The sequence below is a fragment of the Saccopteryx bilineata genome, chromosome 3 (assembly GCF_036850765.1).
Source record: "Saccopteryx bilineata isolate mSacBil1 chromosome 3, mSacBil1_pri_phased_curated, whole genome shotgun sequence".
NCBI lineage: Eukaryota > Metazoa > Chordata > Mammalia > Chiroptera > Emballonuridae > Saccopteryx > Saccopteryx bilineata.
The window spans coordinates 280140130-280162322 of NC_089492.1; the positions used below are offsets into that span (position 1 = coordinate 280140130).

At 53.1% G+C, this 22193-nt stretch overlaps 1 protein-coding gene across 4 annotated transcripts in view; it reads left to right on the plus strand.

Annotated features, from left to right (window-relative positions):
* Positions 1-20782, plus strand: part of UBR4 (ubiquitin protein ligase E3 component n-recognin 4) — a 130718-nt gene extending 109936 nt beyond the window's left edge. For 2 of the 4 annotated variants that reach the window (XM_066270272.1, XM_066270271.1), the window contains exons 95-107: positions 154-273; positions 969-1159; positions 1592-1765; positions 2121-2220; positions 5223-5441; positions 6359-6472; positions 7445-7587; positions 8049-8174; positions 9459-9653; positions 13137-13361; positions 16464-16554; positions 17232-17394; positions 19813-20782. In XM_066270272.1, coding sequence (XP_066126369.1) covers positions 154-273; positions 969-1159; positions 1592-1765; positions 2121-2220; positions 5223-5441; positions 6359-6472; positions 7445-7587; positions 8049-8174; positions 9459-9653; positions 13137-13361; positions 16464-16554; positions 17232-17394; positions 19813-19877 — 1926 coding nt within the window. In that variant the 3' untranslated portion in view covers positions 19878-20782. The remainder of the gene's footprint in view (positions 1-153; positions 274-968; positions 1160-1591; positions 1766-2120; positions 2221-5222; positions 5442-6358; positions 6473-7444; positions 7588-8048; positions 8175-9458; positions 9654-13136; positions 13362-16463; positions 16555-17231; positions 17395-19812) is intronic. The other 2 variants (XM_066270270.1, XM_066270273.1) reach the window with 2 other exon arrangements.
* Positions 20783-22193: the final 1411 nt, after the last annotated feature.

Here is a 22193-nt window from a genome sequence, read left to right on the forward strand (position 1 = left end):
TTGTGTTCCTGAGAATGTACCTGTGCACGTTCTCTCTCTCTCTCTCTCTCTCTCTCTCTCTCTCTCTCACACACACACACACACACACACACAGCAGATCCGATCAGCAGTGAGTGGTTGTTTTGTCCTCGGAGTGACTGTCTCCTCCTACAGGCCCTGGTGGCTGAGCAGGAGAGCAAGGACAGTGGCGGTGCAGCTGTGGCTGAGCAGGTGCTTAGCATCATGGAGATCATTCTAGATGAGTCTAATGCGGAACCCCTGAGTGAGGACAAGGTGAGTGAGCCCAGCCTGTTCATCTGCAGGCCCTGGGGACCTGCATGGTCTCATTGCCAGCAACGGGCTTGTTTGTGTCTTAACTGTGTCAACCAAGGACGGTTGAACCTGCTCAGCTCATAGGAATGGCAAGGCTCAACTAATTAATGGTGACATCATTGCATTGAAGCCTGAAAGCTGTGGATTCAGAGGAAACAAAGCTGCTCATTAATGGGATTCTGGCATGTTCCAGCTGATAGACAGGGACCTTAGTCCAAGCCTCATTTCACAGTTGGCGAAACTAAGCCCAGAGAAATGAGGTGAACTGTTCAGTGTTTCATAGGTGGTTACTATATAGTTGGAGGCCTAGAACCCAGGTCTCCCTCTTCCAGCTCAGTTCCTCTCCACTTCCTGCACCATTGCCTTCCTCCATTCTTACCAGTGCTAATGTTTTGGCTACAGATAAGGACCAAGTGAGTATCAGGTAGCCTGCATTCTCTTGGGGGAGGGGGCAGTTGCATTGGTTACATTTTGATCGCCTGAGGCTATTAACAGAGCCAGCACAGAAATTTAGACACTAATTTATCTAGTGGAACTCACGCTGTTTATTCCCCGGAAAGTGCCAAGACACTTTGGGGCTTCTGATGGCTAATGGAAGTGCTGCAGCCAAAGTCCTGACCCCAGTAAGGGCCCTTCCGTCCTCTTTCCTGCTGCAGGGCAACCTCCTGCTGACAGGGGACAAAGACCAGCTCGTGATGCTCTTGGACCAGATCAACAGCACGTTCGTCCGCTCCAACCCCAGCGTGCTCCAGGGCCTGCTGCGCATCATTCCATACCTCTCCTTTGGCGAGCTGGAGAAGATGCAAATCCTGGTGGAGCGCTTCAAACCATACTGCAGCTTTGATAAGTATGTTGCGTGGTTTCATACAGCGATGGGAGGGGCCCCACAAGAGCCCTGAGCTAGTTCTGGGAGACTAAGGAGGACTCACCTGAATGTCTGTTAGATTTTTATGCACCATTCTGGCTGGCCTTCAAAGGACTTGATTTCATTGGAGAATTCCTAATAAAATATATTGTGTTACATTGGCTCAGCAGAGAAGGTGAAGATGGGAAGGGGGTATGACAAGCTGAGGGGCATCCTGTGCAAAAGCATGAAAATGCAAGAGAACCTTGGGCATTTAGGGGACGGCAGCTAAGAGGGAGAGTGGCGGGAACCGCATCAGCAGATGCTCTAGGTCGTGCTGAGGAGTTTAAACTTGATCCTGTAGGCTGCTGGAGAATGTTTGTTCAGCTTATGTTACCGTTTCACACCTTCAGACCCTTCGCTCTCTCCACCTAGGTATGATGAAGACCACAGTGGCGATGACAAAGTCTTCCTGGACTGCTTCTGTAAAATAGCAGCTGGCATCAAGAACAACAGCAATGGGCACCAGCTGAAGGACCTGATTCTCCAGAAAGGGGTCACCCAGAGTGCCCTTGACTACATGAAGAAGCACATTCCCAGTGCCAAGAAGTAAGATGCAGCTCCGACAAAGTGGCTGCTTCCTGCCCCTCCTCCTGGTTCCTTTTCTCCACCATCTGGGCATGACCATTCCCCTTTGTCCTTCTTGGGGTATCCCACCTCTTCCAGAAACTACCACAGTGACCCCTCAGCCACGGCAGAATCCTTTGGGGCCCTGGGGAAAGATGGCAGCCTTTTGGTTTCTGTAGAGTGGTCCTTTCTCTGGCTTCTCAGCAGAGCTGGGTGGCCATGGTGATTCTTAGTGGCACTCTTTGAAGCTCATGTTTAAACAAGCCAGAGTCAGCAGCTGGTCTCTAGGTAGCCTTGGCTTCTCTGGCCTGCTCAGCGGCCTTCCTTTGCTTTGCAGTCTGGATGCTGACGTGTGGAAGAAGTTTCTGTCTCGCCCGGCCCTGCCGTTTATCCTGAGGCTCCTCCGTGGCTTGGCCACCCAGCACCCTGCTACCCAGGTGAGCAGGTGGCCTGCGTGTGACCATATCTGGAGGCAGGACATGTAGTGAGCAAACCATACACTGTCATCTCACCTCCCGGGACTGAAGGAAGAGACGGCATGGTTAACCTTGAGCCCTGACTTGCCCCCGTGTGTGAGAATCAGAGGTCATGGCTCAGCTCTCTGTGGAGAGGATTATGTCCCCTTGTGATTTCCTCACCCAGCTCACTCTTCCGTGAGGCTCTGTTATCTCACAGGGCAGCTGAGCAGCACTGGTGCTGTGAGGGTCTGGCTGGCCCAACAATAAGACGATATCGATTTCTGGCCACTGTCACTGGGGCATTTGTAGTATTGTCACCGCCATTTCTTGCTCTGCGTAGGGCAGCTGAAAACTGTGCTCAGAGAGGCTGACCGATTTCCCTCTGCGGCTTCTTCCTGATAGCTCCCGCTGGGCTGAGGTGTGTTGCCCCTCACCACACCTGCCTGGCTGGGGCAAGTGGCCAGGTTGGGTATTTTAAAAATTAAACTTTTGATTTTGAGATATAGATTCACGTGCAGTTGTTAAGAAATAATACAGAGAAATCATGTATATCCCGGTTACCCAGTTTCTGTCTATGGTAACATCTTGGAAAACTGTAGTAGATATCACAACCAGGGTATTGACATTGGTAGTCAGGATTCGGGACAGTTTCCACACCACGAGGTCCCTCCTTTGCTGTGTTCTACACTCACTTTCCCTCACCCCCATGCCGTGACCCCTGGTAGCCAGTGGTCTGTTCTCCACTTCTCCACTTTTGTCATTTCCAGAATGTTATATAAATGGAGTGATTACAGTGTGTAACCTTTTGGGGACTGGCTTTCTCTCACTCGGCATCATTTTCTGGAGATTCAGCTAGATTGCTGTGTGTCTCAGTAACGCGTTCACTTTCATTGCTAAGTGGTGTCTATAGTGTGGGTGACCTGCAGCCCGTTTGACCATCCACCCGTTAATGGACATCCAGGCTGTTTCCAGTGGGGGCTGTTGCTGTGAACGTTCATGTGCAGGTTTATGTGAATATAAGTGTTCATGTGTCTGGGCTACATGCCCAAGAGTGCAATTGCTCGTTGCATGTTAGTTTTTTTGTGATTTTAATTTGCATTTCTGGAGGATGACGCTGCTACACATCTGTCCCTTCACTTGCCTCACCTGTGCGTCTTCAGTGCCATGTCTGCTCAGAGCGTTCCTTTTTTTTAATGTTGAGTTTTGAGAGTTTCTGACCAGGGCTGGATTTTTTTTTCTGTTTAAAGTGTTCCGCTTTGAGTATAGTTGTACAGTCCCATCTGGTAATCCATTCAGATAACTCATTTCAGAAATGTGGCCATTTGGTTATGGAAAAGATTCTTCTTCGTGTCTTACCCAAATCTCTCTCATCCTAAACTTCAGTTCGGTGGAGATGGTCATAATTAGTACGTATTTGTGGGAATGATTTTTCCTACATAGGAGTCTTACATTCTTATGTTCTTTTCCCTATTTTGGGCAGCATCTCTGTTTGGAAGGTGAATAAATCAAGGGACAGAGCTGTAGTTTGCCAGTGGCCCCACAGTGAACTTAGGACAGATCTGCTGATAGCCAGGCTTATGCTTAGTTGCTAAACTGAACCTCTTCCTTTAGAATAAAGCTTGATCTAGTTAAATACTTGGTATCACGCCTCTGGCCATTCACTCTTACTTCAACACACGTTTATTTTACTCCTGCTGCGTACCTTCATTGGGCTAGGTTGAGGAGACTAGTTTGTGAAGTGGACAGTGAATGGGTTCAACAGAGAAGCGGTAGGTAGAATAGGTGGATTTTAGGGTTGATTGTACACAGGAGTGAAGAAGCTGGATGAATCAAGAACTCAGCTTAATCTCTGGATTGGGTGGCGAGGTGGATGGTGGTGCCATGAAGGAGAGGCAGCACCTAGGAGGTGTGAAGTAGGTAGACGACAGGTCATTAAATGAGACTCAGTGTATGATTGTCCTTCTAACCGGGAAGGAAGCTGCAGGAGACACTGCCTCATGTGCAGTGACACCCCCCCCCCCCAGAGCGTTGAGTGCAGGGCACCTGGGGAATAGTCCCATAGGCAGGGAACTGGGGGTTTGGCCTTGAGCTATAGATGTGAAATACTATGTAATTTTGCTGAGGTACAAATTTGAAGCTTAGAGAACAGATTTATAAGCTACTGAATGATCTAAGTTGAGTGCTGAGCTTTCATGTTGCAAGTTGGCTTTGTTGCATTCAATTTATTGTCAAATACGTAGTAATTGCCACCAATGGACTTGTGATGTGGGGAGTGAGGATTTCAGTGCGATGGTGTTATTTCCAGTGAGCTCACCTAGAGACGTATTTGGCACTACAGCTGCCTTCAGTGTCTGATGTTTCCCAACCCCAGGCAGAGCATATTTTGCCAACTGTAGTTGCATTGTGCAACTAGAGGGCTGTATAGTACATTGATCACCAACCTTTTCAAGCACAGTGGTTTCTTGTTAATATACAGATATTTTAAAAGTGTTTTCTTATCCCTAGTCCCACTTGTAGTTATACCTCTAGTATTCTGAGGTTGAGAAAAATCTTGTGCTCCTGAGTTTGGGCCCCAGGTGAAGACCTCAGCAGAGTCCCTGTGAGTGTCACTGGCCTGCTCACAGTCACTGAGTTCCCACTCAGGCCTCAGCAGGTGCTGCTTCCCTGGGGAATCTTGTCTGAGCCCTGTTCACTGTGCCTGGATACTTCACATGTCCTCTAATTTTAATTATCCCAGGACCCCCCATTTATAGATAGATCAAAACTAAAGAGCATAATGATGGGTCAAAGGTCAGTGGCAGAGCCGAACCCTCCTCCATTTACCCAAATCTCAAAGTGTAGCATCAAAGGGCCTGATTGGCACTTGAACAGGTGACATGAGATTGTGTACATGCCCTTGGTTTTCTGAACCTTTAAGCTCCTGGGAAGAATGCTTGTTTACATAACTGGAGGCCTGTGTCTCTCTGGTCCCTTCTTGGCAGGTTCTAATTGGAACTGACTCCATCACAAACCTGCATAAACTGGAGCAGGTGTCCAGTGACGAGGGCATCGGAACCCTGGCGGAGAACCTGCTGGAGGCATTGCGGGAGCACCCGGATGTCAACAAGAAGATTGACGCAGCCCGCAGGGAGACGCGGGCCGAGAAGAAGCGCATGGCCATGGCGATGCGGCAGAAGGCTCTGGGCACCCTGGGCATGACGGTGAAGTTCTTTCCTGAGTCCCCATACTCTTGCCACACTGTTGAGGGGATGGCCGTGGCACAACCATTTGTGCTTCAGGACAGAGCTGGGGTTGAGGACGGAGAAGGTGAAGACTGGGCGGAAGAAAAGGAATGGGTGTGCTGGGCCCTCCACCTTCCTTAGTCTTCCCAGCAACCCTCCAAGCTGTGGCTGGTGCTGTTCGACTGTGCAGACCAGGCTCAGAGACGAGGGACTGCTGTTTACAAAAGCAGTAGAAATTAGTGGTGATAACAGTTGTTGAGCAAGGATTTACTATATGCCATGCACTGTTCTTGGGCACCTTGTAAGATTTTCTGTAAGCCATCATGTGTTTCTGTGAGGTATTATAGACCCATTTTCCAGATGAACTAATTGAGACTGAGAGGTGAAGTAAGTAGGCCAAGGCACATCACTGATAAGTGGTTGACAGGGTTTTGAACCTGGGTCTGTGCGCAGGAAGGGCTCTGTGCTGTTCCCACTGTCCCGAGGCCTTGGAGGAAGCAGTAGCCCCAGGAGAGCCTCCTCCAAGCTAGTGATCTTGAGAGTCAGCAGTTTTAAAACTCCCATGGGAACGGTACAGGAATCATAATGTCGCAGCCTTTGGCAGCAGAGAGTTGGTATTGCTGGCACAAAGAAGGGGCTTTCTGGTGGCAGGTGGCGGCTCGCCAGGGTCCCAGCTGGATGGTTTCCCTGCTTCAGTGTTTCCTGTAGGAAGAGAATAGCAGGAGAATCTGGGTCTTCACCCTCATTAGAAGCCAAATGAAGAGATTTGCTTTGATGCAGCAGTCCTTTTAGTGGATGTGGGGGGTCAGCGCTGTCCCTGAGTGCCCCCAAGCTGGGGTGGGAGGGAGGGTGAGTGGAAATTCCCTTCTGACATGCCGTCTGGGGTTCCCCAACAGACGAATGAAAAGGGCCAGGTCGTGACCAAGACGGCGCTCCTGAAGCAGATGGAAGAGCTGATTGAGGAGCCGGGCCTTACATGCTGCATCTGCAGGGAGGGGTACAAGTTCCAGGTGTGGCTCTGGGCCGGGCCTGATGCCGCAGCCCCATTCTCCAGCGGCTGCCCGCATCTGCGGGGAGGGGTACAAGTTCCAGGTGTGGCTCTGGGCCGGGCCTGGTGCCGCAGCCCCCTTCTCCAGTGGCTGCCCGCACCTGCGGGGAGGGGTACAAGTTCCAGGTGTGGCTCTGGGCCGGGCCTGGTGCTGCAGCCCCCTTCTCCAGTGGTTGCCTGTGCCTGCCAGCCTTTCTGTTCTCAGATTGGCCAAGGCTTGCCTCTTGCCCACTCTTCTTTAAAGGCAAGCAGGCACACTGACCCTTAGTCTTCATCTTCACCGTGGTTACTCATTGGGTTCTGTCTGTGCCAGACCCCATGCCCAGAGCTTTATGCCAACTGAGTAATTTTATCTTTAAACTTGTGAAAAGTCCCAGTTTATGGATGAGAGAACGAAGGTCACGGGACAGAGCCAGATCTCTGGCTTTTAAAAACCATGCTGCATCCATTCAGGACACCTGGGAGATCAGGCTCCCCCAAACTATTCATACCTGAAAGGAATAGAGCAGCAGGTGACCTATTTGTTCCCCTGAAGGCCAGAAGGGGCCCTCTTTCTCTGCAGCTTGACTTGACTGTTCAGAACCCACAGTGCCGAAGACCAGGGCCCTTGGGCCACAGTCTTGTAAGTCCTGCTGTAGCCCAGGCTCTTTGTAGCTACTTGGTCATTTTTTGAAAAGCAAGTGATTTATCAATAAGGCACTTTATTTTTCATTCTTAGATAAATGAAGCCAAATTAAAGAAGGACAATTTAACATATCCGCCTTTCCATCGGCATAACAGCTGCCTAACATCTGCCTTAGTTTGGCTGCCCACACCCCTCGTCTGGGTTACCCCCTCCTGGGAGGATAGACACTTGGCCCCTTCTGCTCTGTTTCGCCTGCTTCCCAAGCCTTCTTGGGGTTTCTCACCTCTCCTCTTTCTGTTGTCTTTGTAGCCCACGAAGGTCCTGGGTATTTACACCTTCACCAAGCGGGTGGCCTTGGAGGAAATGGAGAACAAGCCCCGGAAGCAGCAGGGCTACAGCACTGTGTCCCACTTCAACATCGTGCACTACGACTGCCACCTGGCTGCTGTTAGGTGGGCCTGGTCCCGCGGATTGGCTCCTTTCCGGGCCTCTGCTTTTTGTGTGCCTCAGCGCCAGACCTCTGTAACGTCACAGGAGGGGCAGCTGCCCAAGGCCCTGGGCTGGAGGGGTGGGATCGCCACCCTGAAGTTCTGATGCTGTCCCTTAGTCTCTGGGGAGTAGGGCGTCCCGTCGCCCATATGGGCTTCTGAGCTATTCTCACCACATGACCAGCAAAATACACATGGCTTTTGGCCCAAGGCTGGTGAAGGCACTGGTCCTCAACTGAAGTGGCGAGGCCTGCATTTTCTCTATTGGGGCGACAAATGGCTAATTCTCTGTATAATACAGAGTCGGGAGTGTGGGCCAGCTTACTTCTTCAGTGTTAGCAAACCCTTCTCCACACCGCTTGCCCAGGTGCCTGGGTGGCAGACTGATTCCCGCAGTCATTGGTCCTGCTCTCCCCCCCGCACAGGCTGGCCCGCGGCCGTGAGGAGTGGGAAAGCGCCGCCCTGCAGAACGCCAACACTAAGTGCAATGGGCTCCTTCCGGTCTGGGGGCCGCATGTTCCCGAGTCAGCTTTTGCCACTTGCTTGGCAAGGTGAGTGTTAAGCATTTTGCATGGTAGGAAAGGGGATTCCCTTCCAGGAGATGGGGAGAAGCAGCTCTCGGCCCAGCCCATGGTGAGAGCATTTCCTGCTGCCTTCATTGGGAACCCCTTTGCTCGCTGACAAGGGGGCTGTTCGGAGCAGAGAGGAGCTCTGCTGAGAGAAGCCGCACCCTCAGTGTCGGCACCTTGTAGAATTTCTGGTTATTTACTACCTCTCCTTTGTTGACTGGAGGACATAAGACGCAGGATGCCTGACTTGGTCCTTGAGGCCAAAATTTCCCAGAGTTCACTTCTACAGTGTGTGCTTCTGAGGTTTAAATAATAAAAGTTAAGCCTGACCTGTGGTGGCGCAGTGGATAAAGCATCGACCTGGAAATGCTGAGGTCGCCGGTTCAAAACCCTGGGCTTGCCTGGTCAAGGCACATATGGGAGTTGATGCTTCCAGCTGCTCCCCCCCTTCTCTCTCTCTGTCTCTCCCTCTCCTCTCTAAAATGAATAAATAAAAAATAATAAAATAATAATAAAAGCTAATAGCTTAGTGGCATGGGGAACATCAGGCTCCTTTCAAGGCCTCTTTTGTCCTAAAATCCACAGTAGAGTAGCCGAAGCTTCTCTGAGGTTCTTGCCTCCCTCTGGAGCCTCGTGGGGTGGTGCCATCCCCCCAAGTTCTGTTGTTAAAGCACAGGGATGGAAAGGTTCTTTCCATGATAATGAAGAAAGTAACAATAGGCCACATTGATGTGCTTACCATGTCTTATTGTTGAGCACACTCTACCGATGAAGAAATCGAGGCAGAGAATTGAGTAACTTACCTGAGGTCATGCAGTTAATAAGAGACACAATAGATGGTAACATGAGAGTAGCATAGAAAAAACTTGTATTTGGAGGTTGAGGGGGTGATTCTTATGAATAGATTTCCTTGTCATTCAGAAGGGATAAGATCTACCTTTCTTTTTCCAAAATGTGCTTTTAGATGTGGCCATGATATGTCCTATGACACTGGCCCATTAGGAAATAGGTCCCTCAAACCAGTGGGTTCTCATCAAAGCTTGGAGGGCATCACTTTCCGTCACAGCAAAAATGAAATGTCCTTTGCCACTGGCCCCTCCTCCCACTGGCCCCAGTCCTGTCATTTGCTCTCCCTTTAATTCCTCTGTCTGTGACACCTGTGCAGCCATCAGGGAAGGGGACCGGGGTGGGGAGTGGGTCAGCCTTCCCAGTGGGGTTTCCACCAGAGGACTTGCTTCCATGTTAGCGTCTGTCCTGCTCCCCCAGGCACAACACTTACCTCCAGGAATGCACGGGCCAGCGGGAGCCCACGTACCAGCTGAATATCCATGACATCAAGCTGCTCTTCCTGCGCTTCGCCATGGAGCAGTCGTTCAGCGCGGATACTGGCGGGGGCGGCCGGGAGAGCAACATCCACCTGATCCCGTACATCGTTCACACTGTGCTTTACGTCCTGAACACGTCAGTATCTTGTGTCCTCTGCAGCATCCCACTGACACAATAGGAGTTCCCCGTTTTCCGCAGTCGCCCGAGTTAGATGCAGAACCAGTGTATGACCTAAGGCAGCCTTTGCTTCAGTAGATTGTTTATCTGTGGCTTTTAGGACACTCCTTTCCAAAACTGCCCCATCTCCCACCATGGGCAGTCAAGGGCTGCATCTTTGGACTGACCTTTAGCACAGAGGGGGCAAAAACTGGGAGAAACCAGACCATCAAAGCTTCTTCTTCGATGTGGCCTTCACTTCTATTTGTAAGACTCTCTTCTCACGTACGGGGGAGGCCGGGGTTGGAGCCGCTCACAGTCGCTTCAGGGGCACGTGAGGTGTTGCAGGTGAGGGTTTTACCTCTAGGGGAAGCAGCAGAGCCAAGAACCCGTTTTAGTAAATGGAAGCTGGACCTGCTTTCCCTGTTTTTCTCTGGTGAGGGGAAAGGAGGCAGTGTGAAAGATTATCTAGGAAAGGTAGCTGAGAAGGCGGCCAGCCAGGAAAACACAGATGTGTGTTTATATCCATAGGTATGTCATGGAATGATTAGGTTGATATGTAAAAGTATAATTTATTTATTTATTTATTTATTTATTTATGCATTTTTCTTAAGCTGGAAACAGGGAGAGACAGTCAGACTCCCGCATGCGCCCGACCGGGATTCACCATGCACGCCCACCAGGGGCGATGCTCTGTCCATCAGGGGGCGATGCTCTGCCCATCCTGGGTGTCGCCATGTTGCGACCAGAGCCACTCTAGCGCCTGGGGCAGAGGCCACAGAGCCATCCCCAGCGCCCGGGCCATCTTTGCTCCAATGGAGCCTTGGCTGCGGGAGGGGAAGAGAGAGACAGAGAGGAAAGCGCGGCGGAGGGGTGGAGAAGCAAATGGGCGCTTCTCCTGTGTGCCCTGGCCGGGAATCGAACCCGGGTCCTCCGCACGCTAGGCCGACGCTCTACCGCTGAGCCAACCGGCCAGGGCTAATTTATTTTTTTAAATTAAGTGAGAGGCAATAGGCAGAGACAGACACCCACATGTGCCCCAACCAGGACCTACCCAGTAAGTCCCCTTCTGGGAGATGCTCTGCCTATCTGGGGCCACTGCTCCATTGCTCAGCAACTGAGCTATTGTAGTGCCTGAGGCGAGGCCATGGAAGTATCCTCAGTGCCTGGGGCCAACTTGTTCAAACCTAGCCATGGCTGCAGGAGGGAAAGAGAGAGAGAGAGAAGGGGAGGGGTGGAGAAGCTGATGGTCACATCTCCTGTGTGCCCTGACTGGGAATGAACCCAGGACTTCCACATGCCATGCCGACACTACTGCTGAGCCAACCGGCCAGGGCTGTAAAATTGTAATTTAAGAGAAGCACTTAGGAGTAGAAAATATTTTTTCATTTCACCCCAGATTTCAAAAGCAAATTAAGAGACTCAATATACTTTAGCTCTCAGATTTGATTTATTAGATGGCTGTATGTTTTAGGCCCCAGACTTCTAGTAAGAGTCTTGCAAATCTATGAGGCAGAGAATTGACAGGTCGTTGAAAAGCTGTGTGTAGTCTACACAGCTGCAGCTCAGTTTATGTGGCAGGATAGTCTGTCTCTTGTCCTTGGCGGTCTTCTCTCTTCAATGTTATCTTCTGCTTCCCTCCTATTTCCTTGTGAGTTAAAAGACTGACCTTCAGACCACAGACTTCATTGTTTAAAAGAAGCCTGGGCGGGGCTCTGTTAGTGCATTACATCATCTTTGAGCTGTTCAGACTGTCGGAGAAGCACCTGTATCGCTGAAAGCACAAACGTCCCACTGTCCAAACTGTGCTTCAAGCCTGAGCAGCGCTAGTTACATGCTCTTCGCCTTGGACAGAGCCCGTGGCTTTTGCAGAGACATGTCTCTTGGCAGCTAGGGTGTAGGGTGGACTGCTCATTGTCCAGGAGGGAAGCAGACCCACAGAGCAGCAGGATTTGCCCAGCACAATAGAGCTGGGGATTCCAGGCGTCCCCACTTCCCCAGTGCTAGACATTCTAACTCCTGCTCAAGTTTCCTAGTTGGAGAGGGAGTTGTCTGTGTCATGGCTCTCTCGGTCGGTTTGAGGCGGGCCTGGAAGCTTCAAGGAGAGGCCCTAGGTCTCGTCCACAGACTGCTTCCCTAGCTAGTCATTGCCCGTCAGTGTGAGCTTGGTCCGGGGGCTGGGGGGGGGGTGCTGCTTTTGGTGGACTGTTTGTATATTAAGGTATGTGACACCATGATCCAGAGCAGAGTGGAGCAGGTCCTGCAGGGGCAGAAAGCCTCTGATCCCCCATTCTGAAAAATCAAGTTATTAGTCTATTCATCTGTTCCATTTATGCCATTCTTCAGGGAGCAGAGTGTCCTGGCACTGCCCATCCTGCCCACAGTCCAGTCTGGCAGTGCCATCTACAGACCTGGTGACTGGTTCTCATGGCTCCTAGTACTGTGTTTTCTCTCCCTCCCCCCAAAGAGTTGGGATAGGGCATCAGGTACTCTCGGCCTGAGAGCACCACCCGGGTCCTAAGGAGAGGGCACAGCAGAAACAGCTGAGCAGGAGGGCTGCGTGCTCCCCAAGCCAGCCTGAGACCACGCGCTGAGCTTCATGGAGGGGGGAGCGTGCATGCTGGCCGGGCTCTGCAGCCAAAGTGCCTGGGTCAAAGCCCAGTTCTTCCACCCCCAGAGTGTGACTTTATGTGTGCTGTAGTTGCCTCTTCTGTAAGGTCGAGATAGTGCTGGTACCTGTTTCAGGGTTATCATGAGGGTTAAATGAGAAAGTCCACATGGGGCTTTTAGAATGGTGCCTGGTGTTAAAAGTTCACGATCATCATTATCATTGCAGTTAGGCCAGAATGAGAACAGGAAGCAGGGTTTGCCTGAGAGAAGCTGTTCTAATGAGGGGAGAGGGCACAGGTACACAGAGAAAGGAGCATCATGGCAAGCCCTGGAGAGCAGCTGGGTGCAAAGCAAGTATGAGCAGCCCAGCTGTGATGAGGCCGCGCGGAGTCCGTGATGAGGCCGCGTGGAGTCCGGACGGGCATGCAGTCCGAGGTCTGCATTCACACGGACTCCATTGCTCCTGGCTTGGTGACTGGGCAAACCACTGCACTTCCCTGGGCTTTAGATACCGTGGTAAAGGGCTAGCCAGCCCCTTCCAGCCTTAAAGGGCACCAATGGCGGAGTGTGTGTGATTGTGCCCAACACACAGGGCACTCAAGAGCCGGGCGTTGTTGGGAATTGTGTTGAGACTGAGCTGGGTGTGGGGAGGGGCCAAGGAGGATGCCTCGAGAAGGGTTCGGGAGGGAAGCAGTGCACCAGGAGAGGAGTGGGAGGTGGTCCTGGGTGGGCGGGCATGTTCTGTGGTCCAGGCGGTCACAGTTAGGGCAGACGAGATGTTGGGCGCACACACCCCTCTCGCTGCTGGTCCCTGGCGTCTGCCCTGCCTTCATCATGCCCCTTTTGTTCTAGAACCCGAGCAACTTCCCGAGAGGAGAAGAACCTCCAGGGCTTCCTGGAGCAGCCCAAGGAGAAGTGGGTGGAGAGTGCCTTTGAAGTGGACGGGCCCCACTATTTCACAGTCCTGGCCCTCCACATCCTGCCCCCCGAGAAGTGGAGAGCCACACGTGTGGAGATCCTGCGGAGGCTGCTGGTGACTTCTCAGGCCCGAGCAGCGGCTCCAGGAGGAGCCACCAGGTTAGTACCTGCTGCAGGAAGTGCCGACTTCAGGAAGCTGGCTCCGGCCCCCTGTCGCCGGAACTGTGTTTTCCCAGTGTGGGAAAACTGCCTGGCAAGGTACATGTGCTAAGGGAAGGCACACTCATTTGACTCAGTCATTAGTCCTGCCCTTCTCCGTCTGCGACGCCAAGAGTCTAGGCCCAATGGCTGCCAGGGGCCTGGCCACCTTTGGGCCTGGCGTTCAGTCACTAGAAAGGCAGAGCCAGGTTTATCTCTGGGGAACATTTCAACAGGGAGCCAGCCGGGCACAGGGTGAGACTTCTGACAAGGAGGAGCATTGGGCCTCAGGCTAAGGCGGGTGACAGGTATCACAGTCTGCTGGTCTGGGCACAAACTAGCAAAGGCTCCACATGGCTGCGGTTGGGGGGTTTCTTTTCTGATTGTTAAAAGCTTGACATCTCCCTCGTTGCTGTCCTGTCCTTGAGGCATCCCACATGCGGTTCTTCCCCTCCTATCGATGCAGACACCTTCCAAAGAAGGAAGTGGTCTTTGTTTACATGGCTTTGTGTTGAGATTTGGGTCAGGTGGGAGGTGTCTTGAGAGAGACATCTGCAACAACAAAAAGTCCTTGAGATGCCCACACGGATTGCCACAGTCAGTGGACTCGTGGGCACCACTCTTGGCTCTCGGTGACTTTGTCATTCCTGCTTGCCCTGGACTACAGAGTGGGGACAGGTTTGTCAACTTGCTTCTGCTAGTCAAGGGAGGTGTTCTCTTCTGAAAGATCTGTCCTTGGGAGTCTGCTTTCACTCGGATCCGAGGCAATGTTTCTGCGTTTGTGGGCCAACAATGGGCCCGAAGGGGAGCTCTCAGGCCCCAGTAATGACAGACAAGTGGAAGCAGCCTTGTGCCTGAAGGGGCAGCCTGGAGTCTTCCCTCAGCTCTGATTTGTCCTGGGCTGTCATTGTGGGCACCTCACTTCTGCAGGGAGACCAGCTTGGAGCTCTCCTGTGGAACCAGGCCAGGATCCACTGCTTTGTGTAGAGTAGGAGGGGCAAGTCTTGTTAGATTCCTGTCTAACCCTTGCCCCCATTCCACACATAGCGCTTCCAGTCTTTCCCCAGGGGCCGAAGCGTTAATAGTTAACTGGCAGCCGAAATCACAGGCCCGATCTGGTGGATGCCACGTTGTTGATAAGCCAGGCTGGCCTGCTTCCATAGCACACAAGGTGCCTGTTTACTGGGCACCGCTCTCTGGCAGGTGTGAAATCTGAGCCCACAGGAGCTGCTTTGCTTTCAATTAGGAGACTGGCATTCATTACTGTCCCAGGCGGTTAAGGAAAAGCTGATTTGGTCACAGCTTAATTAGGAAATCCAGTGTGAGCTATACTCATGAGTTGCCATTTTCTCCATAGCAGTTTAGTCACCTTTACTAATTAGCCTTAAATAATTAAGTTGGGCAGGGTCATTCAAGATTCCTGCTCACAAGGCAAAACAGCCACCAGAAGAGCCAGACTTGAAGTGGTGTGGGGGCGCGAGCGGGGGCGCCTGAGACAGGCTGGAGGTGGGCGGGCGCCAGCACTGGGTGATACCTCCGAGGAGGGGCTGCGGCTGGAGGGACACTGGAGGGCGTCGTCCTGCTGGCTGGGGCAGTGTCGCAGGCGCGGGCTCTGCACTGTGGGCTGGGCGGCAGAGCCGGCACAGAAGTGCAGCTCTCGAGTCTGCAAAGGGGAAGTCTCCCCTTCTGCGTGCTTCACATGCAGGGAGGACGCTCTGCCGGGACTGGCGGGGCTGCAGCCTGGGACTTTCTTGTCCTCTCTCTGTGGAGAGATGGGCCCTCGTCCTCATGCCTGGCCCACCTCACAGGCGTCATCACTGTAGGCTGTTGCACCCTCGAGCGTGGCAGGCAGGGGAGAAAGAGGATACTCTACCAGGTACTGGTGGAGGGCAGGGCAGAGGAAGCAGGGTTCAGCAAGTGGGATTTTCTCATTTTATTATTTTACTTTTGTTACAGAATTTATATTTACTGACTGTAAGTTTGGATGGCCTATTCCATGAGACACTGTCTCTTCATATGAGGCCCATACAGTAGTTTTAGCTTCTGTAATGACATCTATGCTTCTCTTACATTTATGATTCTCTTTCTGTCACACACATGCATGCACACACACACACACACACACACTTTCATACTAAGTTCTAGTCCCTTTGGTTTTGGGCTCTGTTCCACTGTGTTCCGAGATAGACTTCATGACAAGGGTCCATCTAACCTTTACTTACTACAGACGTGAAGCCAGTTCGCAGACAGTCCCTCCTGTAAATTTGGGTAGTGGAAACCAAATTCTAGCCCTGAAATGTCACTCCCTGTGCAGAGGAGCCTGGTCTGCCTGTGTCTCACAGTGGCTCTGCCTGGTGTAACCATGCCTCATACCAGGAGTGTACTCCAAGGAACTGGCTGGCCCTTAATCCCAGCTGCATCGTGGGATTAAGTACAGGCGATCGATACCGGGTAGAAACCAGCGGGTGTGGTGACAGCTCGGGTCATCCCAGCATGGGGAGGCACTGGGCGGGGCATTCTCTGTCCAGGCCTTTCCATTGCTCATCACCGCTTTTCCACCCGCTTGCTGCTGCCAGCACAGCACAGGGGTGACCGATGGCTACATCTGGTGGCTTTGGGTCTGCTGACTAAGCATTCTCCTAGTGAAAATGTGGAGGCTGAGGAGAACCTTGTTTTCTACTTCATTCATTAGGTTCCCTCAAGTCCACAAACTGGTGTGGGGCTGAACACAGGGGACACGCACGTCCTTGGCCTATCTTAAAGGCGGTAGCCATTGGTTGCCATGTCACAACTATTGTCTCCCTTTGTTCCGATTTACTCTGACTTGGAAGAGAGTCGGCGCCAAAGACGAGTGTTTCATGGAACCTATCCATAGTAGATAGACCACTGGGTTCTGGGGCTTCAGATGCTCCTGCCTACAGCTGCTTTTTTCCAAGAGAGCAGACGAGTGGCTGGATCTGAGTGATACACAGATGTGGACTGTCCCCTTGCTCCTGGCACTTTGCTCTGGCCTGGCGTCCCCTCAGGGTCTGCAGGATGTGCAATCAGTGTCCTTTTTTCCAGGCTCACAGACAAGACCCCGAAGGACTACTCTGCTTATCGGTCTTCCCTTCTCTTCTGGGCCCTTGTCGATCTCATTTACAACATGTTTAAGGTAAGGACATAAGCGGAGGCTCGGTGGGTGTTTGCGGCGGCGGCGGCAGGGGGTGGGGGTGGGGGTGGGGGTGTCAGGTGATCTGTGCTGCTGGCTCTGACCTGCTTCAGCGGGCCTCTAGCTCCTCCGCTGGCCTCCCCAGAAACCAGTTCCCCACACAGGAAGGGCTCACCAGCCTGGCCTCGCGTGTCTGCTCACGCCCCGCCTGGCCTCGGGCCTGCTGCAGACCCACTCCTGCGGGAGGCTTCCTTCCCCGGTCACCCTCTGTTCGCTCTCGCCCCTCTGTTCCGGTGGGCTCCCTTGCCCTGTTTAGTGTGCCTTCCTCCAGCCCAGCATGCAAGTAGGACACTCCTCTCTCCTGGAGGAATCGGGGTTTGCGGGGTTCCTTTTATCATCTGAACACAACAACTCAATTGAGGCCCCTTGACGGTCCCCTTTTCTATGGGAACTGCAGTTGTGACATGTGGGGAGGGAAGAGCACAGCCAGTTCTAGCCTGTAGGTTCAGGTGACAGCGCATAACGTGGCTGTAAGAGGACTGAAGTGAAATGTTCCTGGAAGCAAAACATCTAGGCAAAACTGGTGACAGGAGGGCTCTGCTTCCTGGGGCTAAAGGGGCCTGCCTGGCTGGGGCATTTGGTCACCCTCCCACCCCTCCATCCCCTGTTGGTTCTTGTAGAAGGTGCCTACCAGCAACACTGAGGGAGGCTGGTCCTGCTCGCTGGCGGAGTACATCCGCCACAATGACATGCCCATCCACGAAGCTGCTGACAAGGCCCTGAAGACCTTCCAGGAGGAGTTCATGCCGGTGGAGACCTTCTCGGAGTTCCTCGATGTGGCTGGTCAGTGGCGAGGCTTTGTCTTTCAGAGATCTCCTGCAGCTAAGCCCTGTCCATCTCAGTGGGCTAGCTATAGCTTCTTCCATCACGTAGCAGAGTACACACAGGAGAGAACTGGCCTGTGGCCACCAAAAGATCTGGGAGACATAAGTAAATACCAAGCTGCTTATAATGAGAGCAGCAGCTATGACACACTGCGGGCCTTCCTGCATTCCTGGCATGGTGCTGCCTAGTGTACATTTTCCCTGTCTGCACGGCAGCCCTGTGTGAGGTAGGCACTGTGGTCATCCCCACTCTCTAGGTGGGGACACTGAGGCTCTGAAGGTTAAGTTTCTAGTGGGGCATAGCTGGAAAATTGCTAGAGCCCCCTTTCTTCCCGGCTGTCACTATATGATAGTTCAGAGAAGGACCATGGGCGTACCTGTCTTCCCCCCTGCCTCTATGTCACAGCTGCCCCGGGGAGAGGTGGGAGATTTCACCTCTGGTTCTTAAAATAAATGGTAAAATTAAAACATCAGAGCAAAGAGCACCTCTGATTATAAGAACAGGGCCACGCTTTGAGCTCTTGTTTTATAAGACATCCTCAAACATCTCCTCCCACAGCTGGTGACATGTTCTTTGTTCTGTCCTGTATGCAGTTCCTTAGACAACACACTTGTCATTTTGATTGCAAACACAGTAAAAATTGTTTGGATTTCATAAGCAAGCATCGAATGACCACAGGGGGTGGTGACTTGGGTTGCCTCTTGGGAACCTGCCTCGATGACAGGTCTGGCTCCCTCTCAGGCTGGGGCACGCTGCATTCCAGCCTCTGGCACTGCTGGCCGTCCAGGGTGGGGCTCCCAGGGCTGAAGCAGGGGCCACACCTGCCTGCCTCTTTTGTGAGCTTTTTTTATTTCCCCTGATGGCCATTGCAGGAATGTTGTGACATGTAAAGGGTCAGGGAAAACATTTTCTGTGGATCCCACTAATGTTTTTCTGTTTGTCTTTGCTCTCTGGAAACTAAACTATCAAAGGTCTGGAGTAATGCCCATGTGAATTTCTCTTTCCTACCAGCTCTGCCCCACCTTGCTGGAGTTTCCTCAGGAGCCTTGGGGCCTGCACTGTGTCCTCTGCAGTGGCCTCAGTGGAAGCTATGCACTGCACGGACCTTTGTCAGCCTGACGCTGTCCCCCTCCCGTTATCTGGAGGTCACGCGTGGCACTGCTCCTGCAGTTTCTTTGTCAGCTTCATTAGATGCTGCCACAGGCGTCTCTGTAGCCTTGACCTTTTACCTCAGTCCCTCTCCTTGCTTTCTGCCCGGAAGTGACCCCTGACAGAGAGCAGGTAGCCCATGCATTTGTCCTCAGGGCTGAGCACTGTGCCTGTCACCCAGGGACCTGGGGGATGTCTGAACAGACTGCCGCTGTGACTGTAAGAGCGAGAGGAAGGAGGAGGGCAGGGAGAGTGTTCATCTCAGGCCGAGGCTTTCCCCTCGGCTTGGGCTGGTGCAGCGCCCGGCCTGAAGCAGTGAAGCAGGGGCTCCGGCCGGGGCACGCGAGGGCTGGCGGCAGGGAGCCTTCATGGCTTCCTCTGGGGTCGGGCTTCACAGGGACTTTATTGTTTAGTTTAAACAGTAGAAAGTTTCAGAACATCAGACACAACCTATTCAAATGCAAGGACAAAAACATCTAAAATCAACACGAGATGATGGGAGCCACTCTACCCTGCATTGCGTGGACTCTGGGGAGGGAGGGGACTTCAGGTCACATGGTGCCAGGACTTGGGGTTCACAACCCTACGGTTGTTAGAAGTGGGCGCTTGGTGAGGGAGGGGACCTGATGCTGAAGTTGCAGATTCTGTGCACTGGGCATTGTTACCCACGTGGCCAAACATCGTCCCCACAGCAATGAAGCAAGGAGTCGTCACTGTCCCCAGGTGAGAGTTAGGAAACGGAGCTCCTGAGCGTGGGCAGCTTGCTCAGGGCTTGGGGCCATGCCCAGAGCTCAGGCGAGCCCAGGTCCCTGCTCCCCCAGCCCTCCAGGGCGGCAGCGTTACCCTTTCTTCAGTCCAGGCCCCTTTGAGAATGTGCTGAAGGCTGTGGGCACTGTCCTTCCAGAAGACCTCTCTCCATTTGCCCTCAGCCTCCGTGGCCCGGCAGGCCCCTGCGGTGGTGCATGCCCGGTTTAGAGCTGCTCTGCGCAGCGGGATTGACCTTTGCCTCGGCCGCACATTCAGACAGGCCGCGGCGCCCAGCTCCGCGCAGGCCCCTCGCGGGACTGGGGCGTTTGCCCGGTGACTGCTCCCCAGTCACGCCGGCCTTCCCGCGGGTAGCTGTCAGGACTTGTTGGAGTACAGCGTGTGCCCTTCGTGGACGCAGCAGCCGTGACTCGGGGGTTGGGGGCCGTGCATGCCTGCTCCTGACCAGTTTGCCGTTTCCAGGTCTTCTGTCAGAAATCACTGACCCGGAGAGCTTCCTGAAGGACCTGCTGAACTCAGTCCCCTGACTGTCCCGTGGGGCCGCTACTGACCGAGGAGCTGGCCTGCCTCTCATCCCTCTGTTCTTTCTCCTGTGCATCAATTCCCGCAGGAGGCTCACCATTACTCCTCCCTCCTCCCCCTCATCTTTTCTTGGAGTGGCTTGGGGTTTTTAGGCTTCCTGTTTTATCTTGTGTGTGTGGTGCGCTAGCTATGAAGTTGTCTGTAACCCAAGCCATCGAAGGACCTGTACATACCTAGGAGCCATGAGTTGTCCTGGCCAACTTAATACTTGAGTGTGCACATCTTGAGAAATAAACAAATGACTTAATACACATTGAAAAAGAAGGTGTTGACTGCTGCTTACACCCATCCTTAGTGACACTGGCCAGATGTTTTGCCTGGCTGCCCAGCCCTTCCCGGTGTCAGCATAGGAAGACTGACGTATCAGAGTCGCTGTCTCTGGCCTCTGTCGGCACCAAGTGGGGCCTGTCTGCTTTCAGCCAGCAAGTCGGGGCACCGCATTTCATGAAAATGATCTCTCTTAAACCCCTTGGCCTCTCCTAGTTTCTTGGCCTTAAGAGCTGGAACCCAAAGACGCATGGAGCCCTGTGGTTTCTCTAGTCCTCGGCGAAGGCAGGCGTGGTGCAGTGGGGCACTAGTCTTCCTACCGCAGACGTGTGGGACAGTTGGCTGCCAACTGCGAATCGGGAATCCTTGGCGTCTTCTCTGTGGGATCGGGCTGGGAGAGGGCCTGGGGTACACTTAGAACCGGCATGATGGGCAGCTGCCCTCAACAGGACCGCCCTCTGCTGGGCCCAGTGGGTGTTAGTTCTAGTCCTTGTGACAGCCCCACGGGAAAGGGCCGATGAGCCAGCATCACCTGCCAAAGACCGCCAGCCAGGAGCTGCCAGAGCTGCAGTTTTGTGCCTCTGAGTGCCTCTGAAGCCATGTCCTCAACCACTATGGCTCTTGTCCTGGGGGCCTTGACACCTGCTACCCCAGATTTTAGGGCAAGGCTGATCCAGATGCCCTCGGGGAGGAAGCGCTCACCAGTGTCCATCTCCTGAACACCGTGACTTCTCTGCCCGCTGCTTCTCTGATAGACTCCCCTATCTTGCTGTCCGGTTTATGTGGCTATGAGCCAGACCTTTTGAGAGGTGCCTCTGGGCCCCTTGTGAAGACTTCCACAGCCAGGACTTTGTGTCCCTTCCCCAGAGCCCCTGACAGAGTAGCCACAGGCCGGCGTGAGTGTCATGCTTGGGGCTAAGCCAGAGAGAGAAAAGTGGTTTGTTGCAAGAGCCTAGCTGGCAGCCCTGGCAGACAGTGTGTGTGTGCTCATGTGCACGTTGGCATTGGCACTGGTGTTGGGTAACAGGGCTGCTGAGGGACTGGCTTGGCTGAGGGAAGGGTGCAACATCACCTAAGCTGTGCCAGGTGCTCACTTTGTTCAAATTCCAGCTCTATGGCCCTGGCCGGTTGGCTCAGCGGTAGAGCGTTGGCCTAGCTTGCGGAGGACCCGGGTTCGATTCCCAGCCAGGGCACACAGGAGAAGCGCCCATTTGCTTCTCCACCCCTCCACCACGCCTTCCTCTCTGTCTCTCTCTTCCCCTCCCGCAGCCAAGGCTCCATTGGAGCAAAGATGTCCTGGGCGCTGGGGATGGCTCTGTGGCCTCCGCCTCAGGCGCTAGAGTGGCTCTGGTCGCAACATGGCGATGCCCAGGATGGGCAGAGCATCGCCCCCTGGTGGGCAGAGCGTCGCCCCTGGTGGGCGTGCCGGGTGGATCCCGGTCGGGCGCATACGGGAGTCTGTCTGACTGTCTCTCCCTGTTTCCAGCTTCAGAAAAATGAGAAGAAAAAAAAAAAGAAAAAAAAATTCCAGCTCTACCACCTCGTGTATGGCCAGTGTCCTCGCCTATGAATATGAACATTGTGTCTACGGGGTAGCGTGGTTGTCAGGCTTACACGAGATTATTTGCCTGCCATGTAGTAAGGGAATAGCTGCTCTTACTGTTAATGAATTCACTCTCAGTTTACAGGATTTCAACTTTTTCTTTCCCGAAGCCCCGTGTCCCAGCTGAGGTCCCAGTGTATCTAGTGAAGGTGGGTGAAGGACCTGGGTCTCGGGCCCTGACTTGGTGCACCGAATGCTGCTAGTTCATTGCCGGTCGCAGGTCCATGTTCTCCCCGCAGTGGTTTCCTGGAGAGACCGTGCAAGACACGTCAGTGCACAGAGTGGCTGTTATATAACATGCTGGTGGCGGATAAAGTGGGGCAACGTCTGGCACGGTGAAGCGAGGAGGGGAGCAGGGAGGAGCAGTGTAGACAGGATTGTACCTGCTCCC